The 21,602-nt window shown below is 36.8% G+C and overlaps 1 protein-coding gene across 1 annotated transcript in view; it reads right to left on the bottom strand.

Moving 5' to 3' along the window:
* Positions 1-12,199, bottom strand: part of LOC118978731 (protein eyes shut homolog) — a 213,878-nt gene extending 201,679 nt beyond the window's left edge. Inside the window, exons 1-2 of the mRNA XM_037034346.1 lie at positions 12,100-12,199; positions 11,270-11,500 (exon numbers count right to left, since the gene is read on the bottom strand). Of these exons, the coding sequence (XP_036890241.1) occupies positions 11,270-11,500; positions 12,100-12,199 (331 nt within the window). The remainder of the gene's footprint in view (positions 1-11,269; positions 11,501-12,099) is intronic.
* Positions 12,200-21,602: the final 9,403 nt, after the last annotated feature.

The following is a 21,602-nucleotide window of genomic DNA, read 5'->3' as shown; positions in this document are numbered from 1 at the left end:
ATAGTATGGCTTGTCACTATGGCATCAACTTAGCATAAACCAACTGATCCACAGGCCAAAATTCTTCTGTAAATTCTACTTCCATTATAGCTGGAGCTCTTTTCAACATCATTCCAAATTGGACAATGTGCCTTCTGAAGCTATTTGGGGACTACCATTTCCAGAATTAAAGCAGGTATAGGTCAAAAGTGGGTAGGTAATGGTCTTTGCTGTGATAACATTAGGGAAGAGAAGAAAAGTAAGGCACTGAAGGGGACTTTGATCATCAAAGGCTTAATTCTTGGACTCTCTACTTGCTCATTATGTAAAGGGAGTAATTCACAGACTACTTCACATTACTCAGAATACCTGCCCCTCTGCTAAGTTAATTGAACAGGTCTTACTAAGAATTCATCCCTCCTCAGTCTACATGAATGAGAATAAGAAACATACAGCCCTGGCTAGTGTAGCTCAGTGCATTGAGCGCGGGCCTGTGAACCAAACAATCACGGTTCGATTCCCAGTCAGGGCACATGCCTGGGTTGCAGGCCAGCTCCCGGCAGGGGACACACCAGAAGCAACCATACATTGATATTTCTCTCCCTCTCTCCTTCCCTTCCCCTCTAAAGATAAATAAATAAACTCTTTTTAAAAAGAAATAAACAGTAACTATTTAGTATAAGAGAATTTGGCCAAGCAAGATAAGCACCAAAATACTTTCATTTAGTATACAAGAGTTTAAAAACAAAAATAATGATATGCTCTGTTTATAGGAAAGAAATGTATTCATAATCACAGGAAGCATATTTAAGCAAAGCTTAAAAAAAGCTATTCTTCTCCATAAAACAGCTTGATTTAAAAACAAATAGGAAAAGCAAAACAAAAAAAAAAACTAGGAGCAATAGAGAGAATTTCTAAGGAAGATTTGGGCATACAAAACAGAATTATTAAATGTCTTTCAGTGTTCCCAGCACTGTTCTAGGTGCTGGAGATAAGAGTAATACCAAGGCTCTTTTCTCTTATGTCATGAAATTTTTGGAGGTGTCTGAAAAAAAAAATGGTAGAGTATTTCATCTGGGATGTGGAAAGAGACAAAACAATAACATTTAGTGAAGGAAAAGCAAAGCATGAAACATAGAATTATAAACAATATTAAGTACAAGGAAGAAATGAAGCTGATATGAGGGAGATTGGAGGATTGGGTCACTAGTGATTTAGACTAAGTGGATTTGAAAGACCTGAGGAGAAAGTTCATTGAGACTTAAATAATATGGAGAGTTCAGGGTTTTGAGGTTTGTGCTCTTTGGTGAGATGAGGTTTGTTTCCTTTGAGGTATAGGACACATTCTGGTCACCTGAACGGTTCTGTACCTGAAAAGAATTGCATGAAATGATGTGGGAGATATGGACTGGATTCCTTTGTGACAGATGCTGGTAGTCATGTGATGAGTCGCTAGCGAGGTTTCTTTTAAAGAACACAACCAAATTATGAACTATCTATTGATCCTACTAAATTTTAACTATTCAGGTATATTTTTTAAAGTTAAATACAGTTCTTATTCATACGATATATGTTAATGAATGAAAATTACCCATATTTGTTTCTCTATAAGGATTATGAAACTGTCTCTGTTAACCTACATAGAAGGAGTCTCAGACCACTTCATGTAGCATGTGTTTCCATTTCTTCAAATAAATTCAGTATTCTTCCCCTGTTTGCCTATTGCTCTATCTCAGTATCAATGACCTCTGTGACTTGTGTCATCTGCACGCAGTTCAATAAGCAGTCATGTATATACCAGAAAGGCTAAATTAGTGGTTTCTGTTTTATACTGACAAATGGAGAGACACGAGAGAATTTTAGCTATGGAGTAACACATATATCTATATTTTAATGAAACAATTGGTTGTTTTGTGATAAATGGATTACTAGAAAGCAAAATTTGTAGCAGGGTGACCAGTTTAAAGGTTGCTGTAAATTCCAAATAATCATGATTCACAGGGGCTCTAAGGAAAAAAAAACGAAATAACTCATAATTCTATGCCTGACCAAGTTGTCGCTGAGATAAATATACCAGAATATGTGCTGGGGTATAAAATGTTTAAGTTAAATGCAATTTTAAGTCTTAAATAAAATGTCTACTCTGAAATTAAGTTTACACTAAAATAAAACCAGGAATAATGGGAACAAAATAAGGGAGGAAAAATACCAAATCAAGGTAAACTCTCAATAGCTGATTTTTCATTTTTTGACTACATTGTATGAAGACTAGTTTATGTATTGGTTCTTGTACATTTAAATCCCTCAGTTAAGAAATTTCTATTCTGAGACTCAGTGAGTTAGTACCTGTGAACTTCACTGTTCCACTTAGGATTTGGAACACGGCACATGCTTGGGAATACTATTATTTGTGGGAAACTGGGAAAGCTCAAAGCTTCACATTTTGGGGGCTCTGCCAGTAAAAGTCATTATCTTGTGCCAAGACAAAGAACCACCAAGCGAAAATTTTATTAAGAGGGACAGCAGTGGATCTGGTGCCTGTACCACCTCGGAAACCAACATAATCAATCCCACATGGTTCTAGTCTAGTTCGATCTGCTGTGCTGTCCACACATTAATGTCAATCAGTCACCCAGACACACACGCCATGAGTCTTTCCCAGTCAACATGGCGTGCCCAGATGTTCCCAGGGTGGTCTGCTAGGATCGGATTCCCTCTGACTTAAAAAAAAAATCTCACTTTCTCAATTTCTAAGATTTTTACTTTTTCATCTTTGCCTGAAATCAGTGGTTTCAACCCCCAGATGGACATTGTAATCACTCTTGGATATTTAAAAAATATATAGAAATAAAATCAAGCAAAAATTTATCTCTGCTGTGCATGAAGATCAATTTAAATAAGAAACTGTAGCAGTAGGGCATGAATATTAGCATTTTTAAAGCTTTTCAAGAGAAAATGTGGTTCCTTCTAAGGAAGAACATTTAAGCACAGCTTAAAAAGAAAGCTAATTTTCTTCAGAGAAGAAGCCTCTTCGGTTTCCTTAAATTGAGGCTCTTTTCTTACACATCAACATATGTCAGAGACAGGAGGCCGAGTAACTGTTCTCACACTCATTATCAATGCGTCCAGACGTGGCTCCTTCTCTATCCTTTGAAAGAAAAAAGACATTCTTTGATTCTTTGAGGCACATATTGTCTTTCTGTACCGATGTGTCTCAAACTTTAATTAACTCATATGGGGTTCTTGTTAAAAGGCAACAGCCTGGGATTCAGTAAGCCTGGAACAGAACCTAAAATTCTGCCTTTCCAAAAAAATTCAAAAAAAAATGTGTGCTGCTGGTCTATGGAACACATTTGTGAAGCACAGATCATGCCCATCCTCTCCTCTGGTTCACAAACTTTCTTTCCCACCATCCTCCATCAGTCCAGTGCTATTGATATCTATCTATCTATCTATCTATCTATCCATCTATCATCTATCATCAGCAAAATAATCTCAACCTTGATTCTTTCTTTGTGTCTTCATCACCTGGCATTTAATGATCTTTTTTCTTTATTTTTTCACCTCATACTTCGTACTTTATCCATAACAAACAATACTATTCTGATAGCTCTATTTTATTTTATTTATTTATATTTTTAAGGACTCAATTAGATTCTAATCTTTTGATTTAAGACACCAGACCTGGTATTGCTATTTTAAATATCCATCCCTCATCTTTCCCCCTTCTGCTGCATCATTATATGTCCCTTTCTCCTTACAGTTCTGATTTTTATGTTCACTGTGATGATTTCTTTTTTTTTTAAATATTTTATTTATTTATCTTTAGAGGGGGAGGGAAGGAGAGAGGAAGAGAAACATTAATGTATGGTTGCTTCTTGTGCATCCCCTGCTGGGAACTGGCCCCTGCTGGGAACTGGCCGGCAACCCAACACTGTGATGATTTCTTGAATTCATCAAGACCATGAACACTTTGACACCCACTGCTTTCTCAGAAGTACCCTTTATAGTTTCACATTTCCTATTGTCATTCCTGGTAGGAAGTACAGGCAGGAGAGAATTCTATTCTGTCTGTAAACTACAGTGAGCAGTCAGCCCAGTGAACACTGGTTATATTTCCTGTGGCTTTTTTCAGTTGCTAGAGTATCTATTGACATTGATCCTGATGGACTCCCAAACTGTGTACGTTCAGTTAGGGAATAATAGTCTCTGTTTGGAGATTGAAATTTACTTATATTTCTGAAACAAGAAACATGGATAGAGAAAGAGTGGGGAATGTTTGAATCTATTTTTATTAAGATGGAATTAAATAGTCTATTACTTAAATTTTCAGTGTTGTTTCATGCAAACCTAATTCTAGTACTAGGCTAATTAAGTTTTCATGTGCTATATATTTTCACCACTTTATTGTATTTTCATGGGTGCTTATTAGAAATTTAAAGAAAAGCATGTCACTGCAAGCAAGGTATAATTTTAAGGTAGAGGTTAAAAATAATTTAAGATAGCTTTTAGGAAATAAGTGATTAGTGCATACTCAAGTGTCCATCTCTGAAGCACATTCATTTCCCCAGGACCTAATCCACAGTGACCTGCCTGTTTCTTAATATATTGCTTTTTAACTATGTTCTATGGCTCTGTATTTGTAAATATATAATTAATTACCGTGGTGATTTGAAATGTTAAAAGTGATTCAGGTTGTAGTCAATGTATCTCAAAGCCCCTAACTAAAATTAAAAGCCAAACACAATTTACTTAGGTTATTTTCTTTTTCTGTGTCATCTTACTTTTCACTCATTTCTACTTATTAGGCTTTCTGGTTGTTCTATTTACCTGTTTTATTTTTTCTTGCAGCCTCCAAAAACCCCACCAAAACCAAATGAGAAAAAAATTTCTTACACCATGCCTTATACTTAATACCCTTAAAATGATTTACTCCACTACAAATACACTTAGTAGAAAAATAGTCACCTTTATTTCAGTTTTAAAGAATTTGAAAGGTAATTGTGAGTGTATTGTCAAACCTAAAAAAAACAAAAATAAAAACAAAAACAAAAATGAACTAAGCAAACAACTAGTACAGGAACAGATTCACAGAAAGAGAGATCATATGGAGGGTTGTCAGTGGGGAGGGGTCTGAGGAAAAGGTACAAGGAACTGAAGCATAAATGGTAGGTACAGAATAGGCAGGGGGAGGTTGATAATAGTATGGGAAATGGAGAAGGCAAAGAACTTATATGGATGACTGACCCACTGACATAAACTAAGGTGGGGGAATGATGGTGGGAGGTGGGGTATAGGGTGGAGAGGAATAAAGGGGAGAAAAAATGGGACAACTCTAATAACATAATCAATAAAATACACTTAAAAAGAATTTGAAAGATAAGATGTTATACATGGTACACATGATACATTAAAATGTTTTTAAATATCCAACAAATGGAGCAGCAACATAAAATGGACTAAAAATAGCCTCTTCAACAAATGGTGTTGGAAGAACTGGACAGCTACATGCAAAAAAATGAAACTGGAGCACCACCTTACACCATACACCAAAATAAATTCAAGGTGGATAAAAGACTTAAATATAAGCCGGGAAACCATTGAAGCCCTAGAGGAGAGCATTGGCAGGGAAATCTCAGATATTCCACGCAGCAATATTTTTACTGATACGTCCCCTAGGGCAAGGGACATAAAGGAAAGAATAAACAAATGGGATCTCATCAAAATTAAGTTTTTGCACGGATAAAGAAAATAGTATCAAGATAAAAAGAGAACCAACTGTTTGGGAAAACATATTTGCCAATGATACCTCAGACAAAGGTTTAATCTCCAAAATATACAAAGAACTTACACAACTTCACTCTAAGAAGACAAGTAACCCAATTAAAAAGTGGGCAAAGGACTTGAACAGACATTTCTCCAAGGAGGACATACAGAAGATCCAGAGACACATGAAAAGATGTTCAGTATCGCTAGCTATCAGAGAGATGCAAATTAAAACCACAATGAGATACCACTTCACAGTGGTCAGAATGGCCATCATAATCAAAGCAACATACAAGTGTTGGAGAGGTTGTGGAGAAAAGGGTACCCTAGTGCACTATTGGTGGGATTGCAGACTGGTACAACCACTATGAAAAACCAGTATGGAATTTTCTCAGAAAACTTAAAATGGACCTGGATCTAGCAATTCAACTGCTAGGATTATATCCTAAGAACCCTGAAACACCAATCCAAAAGAACCTATGCACTCCAATGTTCACAGCAGCACAATTTACAATAGCCATGAGCTGGAAGCAACCTAGATGCCCATCAGTAAATGAATGGATTCAAAAACCATGGTACATTTACACAATGGAATTCTATGCAGCAGAAAGAAAGAAGGGGCTCCTACCCTTTGAAACAGCATGGATGGAACTGGAAAGCATTATGCTGAGTGAAATAAGCCAGGCAGTGAAAGGCAAATACCATATTATCTCACCTTTAACAGGATCCTAAACAACAAAACAAACAAGCAAGCAAAATATAACCAAAGACACTGAAATATAAAACAGGAAGACAGGCATCAGAGGGGAGAGGGGAGGGAATTTCAGGGGAAAAGGGGAAGGATTCACAGGAACAAGTATAAAGGACACATGGACAATAACTAAGGTGGGGGGTGGAAATGGGAGGGAGGTGGGGAGCACTGAGGGGGTTGGGCTGGGATGGGAGTAAAAGACAGAAAACTGTACTTGAACAACAATTAAATTTAAAAAATTAAAAAAATATTTTTAAATGTATCTCATTTTCAAACTGGAACTAGGACAGACCTTAATATGTCAGAATATAAACACACACACACACACACACACACACACTTCAGTTTGTAATACATTAAACAAACAAAGCCCAGAGTAACATATGAACAAGATTGCATCCACCAGAAAAACAGGCAGCTCAATCTTAGTCCAGAGTGATTTAGTTTACTCAAGATAAAAAAGGAATACACCATACTTGAAGAATCCATCCACGTGTTTGTCCTTGTTATGGTTTCCAGTACTTGGTTCCTCCCTGTGATAGTCTTATTTATTTTGTTTTTATGTTTGATTTTATTAGAGTCATATGTACCACTTAATTCATTTTCTTACTTCCATAGCTACTTGCTATGGTTGCTGGATTTTAAATTGTTTCTTTACTCCCAGCACACAATTTCTTTTGCTCTTTGCTCTTTAAAAAGAATTCTTTGGTATGGTTACGAGATCTCCTATGCAACAATAGTCTTTCTAGCAAGAACCAGTATGTTCCTGAGTTCCAGAGTCTGTGGAACCAGGGGCAGTAGAATGGCTTTCTATACCTATACATATACCTGAAACAGCAGTAACAACAGTTCTAAGTTACTTAAGAATTAACTTTAAATAGCTGAGAACCCCTAAGAAAAATATCTTAGTTGCAATAAAATACAGATATGATTTGAATAAATCATGAGGCATTTAAAGCTCTTAGATAGAATTTCTTAGTATCATACCTACCCCCCCAGCTCTGATCAACAAAAGCACTACATGATAATTACTGCTCATTAGAATTTTAGTTGGATTTTTCTGAAGATCACAAAATTTACCCTAAAAACTTTATGAAGCTATACATTTTACGAGTAACTAAAACAATGAAAATAAGTATTCATGTGAGAAGACTTGCCATAGCAAATATTGACCCCTAGACATATGTTTAGTGATAAAATTAAAATGTAGCATCATCACAATAATAAAAAATATATGGAAAAATACAGAGCTTAGAGACAGGCCTATTAATGCTATTTTAATAGATGATGAAGGTGCTCCCACAAAACAGGGGAGAAAACCTGCATTTAATAGTAGGTGTTATTGAATGAACTGCCTAACTATGTGGAGGAAAATTGGGTCCCTACCCAACAGCACATAAATTGATAAAATACAAATGTATTAAATACCTATATATAATATTATGAAGTTAAATTCAAAGTTAATTGAAAATTAAGAAATTTTCCATTTCACCCAGAACAGTGAATTTCTGAAATCATGTGAACTTGATTATATTATCCTTAAGAATATCATAGTGAGCAATGAACACCACTGACAGAAGACTGATTGTGATAAATATTCTATTTTTCATTGACAATATGTAAAGTAAAGCATTACATTTCTGCATCAATAATATATTAATATGTAAAGTACAGTTGTAAAGAAGATAGAAGGTGGTGACCTCAGTGGAAAAATGGGCAAAAATAGAAACAGGCAACCTATAGAATGCAAACCCCTAAAACCTGTTAGATTATAATATGATATAAAAACTACTGGTAAATGAGATTGGGATGAAAATGAAATAATATCTATAATAGAGAGAGGATTAAATTAACCAGTAAAAATATAGTTTCAAATACTTAATATATGACTAACTAAGCCTTCTTCACATGAGGTTTTACAACACAAGACTCAGAAAATGAACATATTGAAATGTTGATAACTCTAGATTCTTCTATGTCAAGATCTATTTTACCTCTTTGTATGTTTATAATTGGGCCTTGTATAACAAAGATCATTGTATTGAACATATGATGGGCATTTGTTCTTTTGAAATCATTGATAAAGTATTCTTAAAAAATGGTCATAAATTGGCCTTTTGGTTGTATTGTATGTATTTCCTTACAGAGAAGCAAAAATGCACACTTTTTTAGGGAGCTCTATGATTTCTCATTAAACATGTTAAGACACAGCTATCTTTCTTCTGTGTAATTTTTGTCACAAGATGAAGAAAGTGTGTTTGGTTTGATATTATTCCATATAGAAAACCGTATTTATGGATACTGATGATTAGTAAATATGGACTGACCTAAAATATGGTCTTCACTTCTTTTAAGTGTGTTATTCAATAAATTAGGTTAATGTGAGTATGAAAATATTTAATTTTGCTAATGTTGAAAGTAGTGACCAAATATGCTAAAAAATCAAACCTTAGTTTCACAGAATTGCCTTGGAGATGTTTATAGTCTAGCAAAAAAATTGTTATTTTGGATGAATTTGGGATGAAGGTTTTTGGTTTACCCAACAAATTGGTTTATTATTTTTACTCAATAACAATTTTGAAATTGTTTCAATTCCAGACAGTAATAGTAATATTTTATTGCTTAATTATGCTAGATATAATAAATTTACATAAAGTAATTCACATAATCTCAAATAATTTTTATAATAAGCACTTTAGTTAATTATTATTATTTACATTTTACAGAAGAGGGTAGCTCCTAACATTATATTACAGTAAAATTTTTTATTCAAAAATTTCCCAAATGATCTTTTATTTATTTTTATCTATTTATTCTATATACATTTTCCTGAGAAACAAAAGGCTGTATAGGTATCATGACACAGAACTTTTCCTGAGAATACCACCTAGAAGTGTAGGGAGAATAAATGCAGAATGATGGAAGAAGATAAATGACTATCATACTTAGACCTAACTAGGGGATACCCTTTAACTTTTAAGTCATACCTAAAATATTCACTCATTATATTTTCTTTTAATAATTTTTCCATTGCTTTTCTCTGAGCAGATTCTTGCTAATTAATACCATTATTACCATTATGATTGATGCCAGCTGTCAAATTTCTTCCCCCAAACACTAGAAAAAAGTGCTGATGAAAAACAAGCCAACTTAATTACTCAGTCAGGAAAACCACTGCTTTGTCAGAGTGTTAGTATTGTCTCAAATGGAAAAGGCAGACAAGGATATATTTAGTATTTTAGGGGCTTTCTGGATGCTTTAGAGGTAGGTCATCTAAGTCAGGGGCCTAATTGGTTTTGGGGAACATTTATGACCTTAATAGATTTGGATTAGTAGACATAATAAGGTGAAAGTCTTGAAGCAAGTGTTAATGAGAAAATTTGATGAGTTAATCTTGGTAAGTATGTAATCTATATTAGTTGGTTTGCCATCCTATCTCACAGAAGCAAATGAGTGCCTTATTTTTGCTTCAACTCAGTACAGTTTATCATAGGGAAAGAAAATGCTTGGTTCCAACATTGTTTAACAAAGGAAGAGGAAATGGTGATGGCTTCCATTCTCACACACTACTGAGTCATTTTTTTTAATTTGATAATTTGAAATTATAACATGTGGACCAACTTATTTAACATTTGTTAGACTTATAAACAATGGAAAAATATAAACAAAATTATTTTTGAGATAGGCTTTCACAAACTAAATGTATTTCTTTTCTTTCTGTGCTATTTAGTCTTGAATACAGCATTTAAAATAATTAAGCAATACAATCTTTAAGCAATAAAATATTTAAATTTTAGTAAGACTAAATGATAATGATAATACTTTGCTTGCATATTTAACAAGTATTCAGTGAATTAAAATGCCATAAAGTATAGAGCTCAATGCCTCACAGAGTCTTCATTCATCCATTGATTCAACAAAAACTGCAATGTAGTATACTATAATATAGACAATATAGACATATAATAAATTAGAAACAATTATTAAATCGCTGTGATTATTAGAAAGTCATTAATGCCTATTAAAATGATTATTTTATAAGTACTTATGACTAGGCCACATCCAAATCATTTTTTAAAGATACATCAATCAGAGAAACCTTGAACAAATGTGCTTCCTAATGTTCAATCCTTACGCAAAGTTTGAGCTACTGTATTCCCAAAGAGATACATACTTAAATAAATTATGAATCAGGAAGAACAAAGACATAATATATTCTACAAAATAGTTATTGTCTTGCTTTGGGTTTAAGTGTTTGCTATATTTAATATCTTTTATTAGAAAGTAAAGGAAGTTACCTCACAATTTTATAAATAATAAAAGTTGTACACAAATATAATTAATTGACTCAACTTGAGCATATGAAGGAAGTTCACTTTCCAACAGGAAAGCAGGTAATTTAAGAGTCCTTGTCATAGAGCTTGAGGTTTTAAGACAGACTGTGATGTGGATTGGCTGTTCAAAGATATGAAGTAATAGGGGTTGGGGAAACAGTACAAGAGCAGGGATTTACAAACCAGAGTGTACAACAGATAAGTGTTGCTTAATATTATCTGACAAAAAGTAGAAACTTTGGTGAAAAACTTGTAACGCATGACTGTCCCTTGACTGTCTTAACCTTTCATTTACTGACTTAAAACACACATACACAGACACGAACCAGCTTAGTCTAAAAGGAGAAAGACATTTCTCCTGATTTGGAGCCCCAATTTTCCCTAAAGCCTGCAATTCTAACTGGTAAAAACTTTCATGTTATTAGAAGCACATTCCTACTGTTAAATTTATCATTGGAAGCAAAAGGAATCTCGTAGACTTCTGTGCTTGAACGTGACTGTGAAAGCTGGATTTTGGCACTTGACACATGGAATTTACATGACTTACTGATTTGTGTTGAAGGAAACAGGTTTTTAGGAACAGGGTTTGAATCTTGGGGAGGCTGAGAGGACTCCTGTCTGAAGCCCTTCTTTTCCACAAGGCCCAGAACTTCCCTTGTTTCCCAAAAGGCTACAGGGCAAAACCATGCTCACAGGTTTCCCATTTTTCTTATTTGTCCCTATGCTGGTCACAGAAACAAATCGCCATCCTCTTTGGAGTGTGCACTTGTGGATTACAGAGTCACCATTTTTTCCAGCAGCTTTTTCCTTTAGAATCTAGGGTGTGCTCTCTTTAGTTATTGTATAGAGGTTCACGAAACCATGTGTCTTTTTACACTGCCCCAGAGGCTTGAGCCCAGAGAGCCACACATCTCTGCATGGGGCCCTGAATCCGGGAGTAGGCTCCCTTCCTTTGTTGGGTCTAAGCCCTGTGTCATCTGGTCCCAGGAGCATTCCTATCTGTGCGGGAAGTAGGGCCAGTGGCCCAGAACTTCTACATACCAAACACCCAGAGGGAAAGTGCTTGCACCAAGCTCCAAAGTCCCATACCAAGAGACCTTGTGCCAAGGAAATGATGTCCTTCAGAAACACAGAAGTCTGCAGCTCAGCATTCCTGGTCTCAGTTTGGCTTCAAGTACTTCTTCTAAGTCTGGGTTCTCCAGCCTAAGTCCTTCTTGCAGCATCAGTTTCTTTCCTCAGGATCTGTCTTTACTTCAGCCATTAGCTTACTAGTGTGTTTGTGTCCTTGGCCAGGCAGGTTCCTTGCAGATTTGCCAACTCTGCCACCATCTTTTACAGGCAGACCCCCAGGTGGAACTTCAGACCTCATGGCAAACTTGTCTTGTTTCTTGGCCTGCTCCAATTTTAAATGCTTGGTTTAAAACTTCCTGTGTGGCCAAATATCTGGCTCCTTCTATGGTATAAAGTGTTACTGAACAAGAGGCCCGGGGGGGGGGGGCAATATTTGGCCCACCAAGGGATGCTAAAAACTGCTACAGAAAACAGGGGCCCCTCCTAAGGATAGTATACTAATACCTACTGGGCTCATCTGTCTTCCGCCAGAGGAAAGACATCTCTCAATGCCAGAGATTTGTGAAAAGGAAAGGAAAGGTTTATTTAAAGCTGTACAGATTTAAAGTAGTGACCCGATGTCCCCATAAAAATATCAAAGTCCTTTAGGATAACTGATACAGGGTGCAGCCACGGGGGTGTCCAGAAAAGATTTGGAATGAAGTCCAGAACTCAAAGTGTATAGGAATATTGGAGGAAATATTATTAAGATGTCCTCACCCCATCCAGGTGTCAGTTGGGGGAAGGGATGAATGAAGCAGGGCCATTGAGAGCTGTTTTGCATAGCAACAGTTTTGCAGCTAACCTCTGGAATGGTCATTTAACATAACTATAACCTTTAACTGGTTTCATAGATATGTTAAAGAGCTGTGGCCAAGTTTTGGGCCAGGGAGAAGTGAATGGCTGCTACCCAGGCTGGAACTGGGGCAGCTTCTCTGAGAGAGGGCCTGCTAGAGAGGCATGTGGCTTTAGCAGAGTGAGGAACCCCCTCTTGGCCAGGTGAGGGGGCAAGCCATGCTGTTTTGGAAGATGTAGACCCCTGTAGCCATTAGGAGAGAGAGCCACACGGTTTCAGCAGAGTGCAGACTCCTTCTTGGCCAGGTGAAAGGGAAGACCACGTAGCTTTGCCAGAATGGAAATCCCTGCGGCCAGGTGAAGAAGAAAGACACGTCTTTGGTGGAGTGCGGCTTTGGTAGAAGAGGCCCACGTGGCTTTGGGGTGCTCCCTTTGGCCGAGTGTCCTGGAAAGCAAGAGAGACTTTGACTGGAACTTGGTACAAAGAACTCTTGCCAGTGGAAAGTGCCGCATGACTTTGGATTAATTGGAGATCCTGCCTGGACAGGAGACACAGCTCACGTGCCAGCGACCTGAAAAACGGACGTGTGCTCTTTTCCTGATTTACGGTACCGGAGTTGGGACAGTGGGAGAAGGGAGCGCTGTGTGTGGGTGTGTGTAGGTGTATACCCTTAAAGACTTTGATATTTTAAGGAAGGCATTAGGCCTGAATAGCATTAAATAAACATTTTGTTTCCTTTTCACAATCTGGCATTGAGAGATGTCTTTCCAATTGGCGGCGGACAGAAGAGCCCAGTAGATATTAGTATACCCTCCTTGGGAGGGGCCTCTGTTTTCTGAAGCAGTTTTTGGCATCCCTTGGTGGGCCAAGTATTGCCCCCCCTCGGTCCCTTGTTCTGTAACATAACCACAGACATCCACAGCACTTCCTTCCCCCTTTCCCTAATTCAGGATACTGTATCTCAGGAAAAGAAGCATACGTCTGCATTTCAGGCCGCTGGCACCATCAGCTGTGTTGACGTCCAGGCAGAATCTCCAGTTAATCCAAAGTCATGTGGCACCTTCACCCAGTCCACTGGCAAAAGTTCTTTGTACCCATTTTACCAGTCAAAGTCTCTCCTACTTCCCAGGCCACATGGCCAAAGGGAGCACCCCAAGGCCGAGTGGGCCTCTTCTACCAAAGCTGCAGGGGTCAGCACTCTGACCAAAAGTGTGTGGTGTTCTCTCTCCTCCTGGTTGTAGGGGTCTACATTCTTCCAAAATTGCGTGGCTCTCCCCTGAACTGGTCAAGAGGGGACCCTTATTCTGCTGAAACCACATGGCTCTCACCTAATGGCTGCCGCATCTGGGATTAAGTGCCTGCACCAATCCTCCCTTGCAGCCCCATTTCCAACTCCTCCCACAATCAGTTACACCTGCCAGTATCTCTATTATCACAAGTTTACTGGGCTGCCATCCTGAGTCTGGGCAGGTATGGCCCCAGGTCGTGGAGCCAATGAACTCCAAGCTCTCACACAGGCACTGTAACTCAGGGGACCTTCCCCCTAGGTACCTCTTGGGTGGAAATCACTTCCATCCTCCTGGCTCAGAGCATGGCCACAGCTATTTAACATATCTATGAAACCAGTTAAAGGTTATAGATATGTTAAATGACCATTCCAGAGGTTAGCTGCGAAACTGTTGCTATGCAAAACAACTCTCAATTGCCCTGCTCCATGTGTCNCAGCACTCTGACCAAAAGTGTGTGGTGTTCTCTCTCCTCCTGGTTGTAGGGGTCTACATTCTTCCAAAATTGCGTGGCTCTCCCCTGAACTGGTCAAGAGGGGACCCTTATTCTGCTGAAACCACATGGCTCTCACCTAATGGCTGCCGCATCTGGGATTAAGTGCCTGCACCAATCCTCCCTTGCAGCCCCATTTCCAACTCCTCCCACAATCAGTTACACCTGCCAGTATCTCTATTATCACAAGTTTACTGGGCTGCCATCCTGAGTCTGGGCAGGTATGGCCCCAGGTCGTGGAGCCAATGAACTCCAAGCTCTCCACACAGGCACTGTAACTCAGGGGACCTTCCCCCTAGGTACCTCTTGGGTGGAAATCACTTCCATCCTCCTGGCTGAGCATGGCCACAACTATTTAACATATCTATGAAACCAGTTAAAGGTTATAGATATGTTAAATGACCATTCCAGAGGTTAGCTGCGAGACCGTTGCTATGCAAAACAACTCTCAATTGCCCTGCTCCATGTGTCCCTACCCCCCTGGAGGGGCGGGTGAGGACATCTTAATATTTCCTGGATACCCCGAGCTCTGGACCCCATTCCAAATCCTTTTTGGGGGCCCCCCTCTTGGCTGTGCCCTGTTACAATAGTGCCCACCATTTTTGTCAGCTTCCCAGTGTCTTTGACCCTTTTTGGCTGCCATTTATATTCAGGGTAAAAGTTTCCAGCCACACACAGGCAACCAGGGTGGGCATCCTTCCACAGCTTCCACCGGCATTAACCCCACCACTGCCCCCACCATGTCATTAGTTCCTTTGCAAAGTCACTTTGCTGATGCTTGTTCTCACAGTTACCTACCCAATTTGCCCCCAGGCAGCTTCCACAGTTCCTTTCTTCAGGAATGAATGGGCTCCTGATTTGCCTTTGATAGGCAAGGTGCCTTAAATGCTGTACTTTCCACTCTGTGGGTATTCCCTGCCTACCTCTGCAAGAGTTTTACAAAATTTGGGGAAGATGGTATGGTTCTCCTATTTTTAGGGAGACCCATACTTTGTCCCCATTACATGGAGACATAACATACATGATAGTGTTAAATGTTTCTTTTGTGTGTCACATTCAGAAAAGTTACAAATCATTATTTCCAAATGGTAATTTGATGCAGTAAAAGTCGATGGCATACTAAAGAGAAAATGTGACTTGGAATCAGTGGTCTTTAAAATTGGTTATATCGAGTCATTATATATATTTAATTTATATTAGTCCAATAAAAAAGAAAAGTGGAATTTGTACATATATTTAAGTTTTTATCATTTGTGATCACAACTTAAGCCCCACATATCTAATAAATTTATATGTGTGTGTATATATATATGTATATATATATATATACATATATATATATATAGTATATATATATTACTTCTGTTGACTATCAGTCCACACTAGGTCATAGTGACAGCTTCATTAACAGCTAAATGTAAAGGCTATCTTGCTTGAAGGAGCAGCGCTTTGTTAACACAAATCACACAAACCTTGTACATCTCCAAAAACCACACTGACCAGGAATTTAATTGTTCCTGTAAATGCTCTGTGAAGTGTTTAAATAGGTGTCATTTATTCACTTAGAAATTTCCAACACAGATGGTCTCACCCATCACAGGCCTCCTTTGTATTCAACTATGATTTAAAGTTTTCTTGGACAAAACTAGTCCCAGCCAATTAAAAAGCAAATAAATAGTCACAGTGGATGGTAAATTGCCTTCTTCACCTTCATGAAACATGTGTGCACAAGTGAGATAAGATGTCAATCTGTTCAAATCTCAGTGAATCCATTCTCCTCCACTGCTGGCAGCAGAAAAGCTTTAACACGTTGAACAACTGTGGAGGGTCATTGGTCTAAATTGTGGCAAAACCTAAGGGGCAGAAAGGCCATAGTATTTCTTGTGACACATTCTTCTTGGCTTTAAAATAATGGAAAATGTTCCCAAAGCGGCACTGTTGAACACACTTTATTTGTGGCTTAATTCAACCTCCTTTTCCCCTTTCAAATATTTCAACTACAATAATACAATACGTTTACAAATATGAAGCAAAGCAAATGGCATTGTAGTTGTTCAAAGTAGATAGTCTATCTTTCTACTATTTATCTATCTATTCAGTCTTGATAAAAACAGAAGCCGATCTGTTTCAAGTGACTTACTGCTGCTAGTGTGTGTCACTCCCTACTCTCACCAATCTGCAGTTATTTAGAAATTTGCTTCCATTGTCTAGAACAATAACAGATATTTTGATTAAAGCATTAAGACAATCATGGGTATTGTGACTAAGAAAATGATGGACACCTTAATTATGCAGTTTCATTTTCATTTTACTAATATAGTTTAAGAATATATGTCTATTATTTCTACTTTCAATTATGTGTAACCTTTTAGACTAACACTTTTATAATAAGAATTCTGAACCAAGTGTTTGATGTTTGATGGCTTTTGAGGCTCTTCTCCAGGCTGCATTCAGCCCCACATCTGAGAAAGCTGGTGAGAAAGCCTGTGTGCCCTTTCCTGTGATGCAGGTGGGAAAATTCAAGCCATTGGAGCCCCTCCCCACACAGGGACACCCTTCCCCTCCCCCACCTTCTCAAAAACAAAAAACCCAGGTCAGTCTCCTTTCCTTGCTCTCCCAAACCATCTTGGACTAGCTTTGGATGCTTGCCTTTCTCTCCCTAGAAAAGTCCTATTAGGTAAGTAAGAAACCTTTTGTCTCCTTATGGTATCTCATGGCTCCACAAGTCACTACATCTGAATCGAGTTTTGGGTGTGGAGACAGCTTACACATGCAGCTTGTCTTCCAAAGCCTTGTAATTTTTAAAAAATGCATAAGAAATATTTGGTGAGATGATAAAGTATAGATTCCTCGACCTGACTCGAGATTGTGAATTGGACAATCTAGGGAGTCACAAACAAACAAACAAAAAAAAATCATTCTTTTTTCTAGTTCTGCTACATATATCCAGATTTTAAGAAATAAATTTTATATTCTTCATTATTTACTCATCCATCTAAAGTCCTGTTTTACATTATGAGTTATTCTCTGTAGCTTTACCTTTCTATCTTCATTGGCCATAGACTCTTAGTGCGATGTGCTCAGTTTCCTTCTATTTTAAAAATTAGCACAACTTGAGAGTTTTTAGTATTAACCATAAATTGAAAAATGTCATCATGGTCTGTTATGTCAGTTTTTACTAGATTTTGACAAACTGTAGGAGTCTGCTCAGGATCCCCACTAAGCTGCTTGAATTTTCCATCGCATGTTATTCTTTGCTGAGTGCAGTTCCCAAGGACTAGTTAATGGGCAAGCATCTGGCTGATCACATCCATAATGCAAGAGGTTGTATTAAAATACAGATTTCTGGGCCCATTCCTTAGATACATCTGCGGTGGGGCCCATAAATAATTATTTTTAAAAAACACCTCTTAAGATTTCTACGGAGTGCATCAAGTATAGAAGTACTAGTACTATATGTACACCAGAGCATTGGGACACTCTAGAGCAAAGAGCTATCATCTGTTGTACCAAGTTTTCTCTCCTACTGATGTAACCCAGAATGCCAACTGATGAAAAAGTCCTGCTGTTACAGAGAGCTTGAGGGTGCTATGCCCTGAAACCCCTATTAGGAGCTACACTGGGTTCTTTTAACTTGAACCTTTCAGCTAACAGGTAGCATCCTGCTGAGAGCTGCTGTCCTGAGGCTCTTTTGGATTGTAGTGAGAGTATGAGTTGTGACCCATAGCTCTGGAGAATCTTGATCTGAGGCTATTAGCTATGTACCTGATCTTGGTGATTGATAGAAGGAGCACTGTGCCTGAGGAAGCTTGGCACAATGAAAAAAATCCCTCCAAATTCTGTTTATACCAGCACTCTTAATTGGAGAATTATCCAAATATAAGTACATTCTATTGTATAGGAGAATGAGATAAAGCTATTCAACACAGGTCTACTTAGAATGTTCAGTAATCTAACTGATTCTTTTACAAAGCCACAAAGGGACAATGGAAGTATTTAGATAGCATACTGAGTACAGAAGAATATTTGAATTCCTAGAAGTAAAGTATATATTTATATACATAACAAAAATAAAATAGACTTCACAAAATACCCCCCTTTAATCAACATAAAGAAATCTTCCTTTTGTACATTTTCAGGAGAAAAACAAAAAGAAAAAAACTAATCTCTAAAGCAAATTCTAAATTTTCAATGTAGACCCAAAATACAATCAGCAAAGTAAGTGAGAGCAGGTAATCAATACAATAAACATTTGCAATGTTTTCAACTGTATTGTAATTATAAATTGAAGGACACTAAATGATTTTAGCATTTTTCATGTGAAAATATGCACTAATTATATAACAGCACAGTTAATGGCATGTCATGTAATTATTTATAAATTAAGGACCACATTTTTAAACTTAATAATTAGTGATGTAAAACTTTTATCAACACATAAAGTTTAGTTTATTTCCACTAAGAAAGGCCTATATAGTCATACATAAATAAATAGTTTGTGTAATAAGAATATGTTCTCCATTCAGAATGCCACTATATATGGTTTATTGATATACAAAATACTGTTTAAATATATATATATGATTATATATCACATAAAGATAATCATATGATAAAGATAATCATATGATAACTATATTATATAATATTATAAATAATTTTAATGTTCATGGAAATTTCATCAAAAGGAAGGACAAGAACCAGCAAATTAGAGAAGAGTAAATATTTAAAAAAGCAAATATGAAACTGAAATTAATTAAGTAAAATTTTTATTAAAGAAGAACAACCACAATGTGCATCAAAACACAGAAATTCAACCTAGACAACCTCAGTCTTATAACTGACACTAGGCCCTGTGTCCTTGCTCTGGGGACAGACCTTATCTTCATCACACTGTTTGTAAACACACCTGTCCTTTGCTCCTTGCCCTGAGAGAAGACACACACTCTGTATTCCAAGGCTGCAGCACACCCATCCTTTGTCCCCGAGGGGCACTATTTCTATTTCTAAGATTGTTCACCATATAAACACCCTGGAAAAACATGGTCTGGGAAAATCAGCCCAGGTTTCTGCTCACAAGACATCCAGAAATCCAAGAGATTTATGGAGAATCGTCTCCCAACAACATATTAAAATCACATATGTTTCAACTATTTACAGTGCTAATCATGTAAAATTTCTATGGTACTATTGACATAAATAAATTACAAACCAACATGTCTTTTTTAGATTGCAAATGACAATATGTATGGAGAACTCAATAGTGTTGCACACTTTAATATAATAGTTTCACTTGAAGGAAACTGCTGAAGAAATAATGAAAAGTATACAAAAATTTTAATGGCAGAAATTTATTGTAGCCTTGTTTTTTAGCTGAAACAAGAAACTTACATATCTAACAATAAGGATAAATTGTATCATGTGTAAATACATATATATTATTCAGGCATTGAACAGGTTTGTTTACACTTTAATGAAGTATGTGACAGAATGTAGCTGTCCTCTCAATAACTTTTCCATCTTTTCCCAAGCATATGATCTCCTCAACGAAGGCTGCATTTCCTAGCCAGAGGGTTCTGCAGGCTAAGTTCTCAGATATTAAATACAGGTGGAAGAAATAAATCCTATGTTCTTCTCACTTGTTTGACAATAAATTGCTTGCTCTGACTTCCTCTGTTTCCCCTTCCCATAAGCAAAATACACACATAGCAGAGACCGAGTTTTAACATATAAGTAATAAAACCAACTTAAGTGATGTCAGATCACAAAATGAAAGCAACCATTTTCCTGTATGACGTTTTTGGGGATAAATCTAGTTTATCAGTCAGAACTCCCCATGTATACACTATTATGAGAGAAAAGAACAACTGCATGGACACAGTCAGCAATGTGGTTGTTGTCAGAGGGAAGTGGGTAGGAGGTGGGAGGAATGGGATTGGAAGAGAGAGGAAGGGGCCTAATATATCGTGGCTGTAGATGATTTGACTTTAAGTGGTGGGAAAACAGTGCCAAATACAGATCATGCATTATAAAAATATACACTAGAAACATATGCAATCCTATTAACCAAGGTCACCCCAATAAATTTATATATATATATAAAAGGCTGATATATATATATATATATATATATATATATATATGTATGAGAGAGAAATAAACTTTTCCCTTGTCCAAATCATATTTTGGGGTCTAATTTTTACAATTTAACCTTCACCTTATTTAAATAATGAAAGGAAGGAAAGTGAATAATATTCAAAATTATATTAATGGTATAATCTACAACAATATGAACAGCCAGGGAGAAGGGAGAGAATGAGAAAACTGATTGTTAATAATGATACATTGGAGAAATAAGACTATAGATAAGTATTATTTTACTTAAAAAAATATTTTTAAACTATGGGAAAACAATATTTTTAAAGTATACAACAATTGAAGATGATTTTAAAATTAAAGGTGTTAAAATAACTAAACTTTTAAAATGTGCTCTCAAAGATATTTTTTGTAAGTGGTAAACATGCAATTATACTGATTTAAAATGAATAAAAATATGTGAAGAAGGTTAAGCTATTGGGAAGAAGAATTAATGTTATTTGGAAATGAAGTAATATTTTGTTTGAGCTTAAAAAAGCATACAAAAATTCCAAATGAGAAAAAGAAAAGAAAAGATAACTTCAATCTTAAAATTGAGATTAGTTTTAAGAATGGCAAATGGTATTCTGAGGTTAGGGTACTACTTATATCAGAGTATTTTGGAATAGGATAATAGACCCAATTGTGGGACACCCTGACAATTGTACAGAGTTGAGAAGGGAAGTTGTTGAGGAAATCTGTGACAGATGAGAGATAATTGAGAAATTTATAAGTTTGGAAGCCAGTATATGTTTTCCTCAGGTCAGAGATAATTTGGGGCTGAAAGTTCTGCAGTGACTATGGAAGTTGAATGGTGCGTAATGTCACATTTTAGTAATTTAGTTCCATGTATGTCTATCTCTTATTTCAGAAAACAAATTTTATTTCCTTCGGCAGTGATTTGCAACATGTGTGCCCCGAGAATTTTTAAAACATGCAATACCTTACTATT

The sequence above is a fragment of the Sturnira hondurensis genome, unplaced genomic scaffold, assembly GCF_014824575.4.
Source record: "Sturnira hondurensis isolate 20B ecotype Veracruz unplaced genomic scaffold, ASM1482457v3 Scaffold0022136, whole genome shotgun sequence".
Lineage (NCBI taxonomy): Eukaryota > Metazoa > Chordata > Mammalia > Chiroptera > Phyllostomidae > Sturnira > Sturnira hondurensis.
Note: the sequence above shows the minus strand (reverse complement) of the source record. Positions and strands in the feature narration are given on the sequence as shown.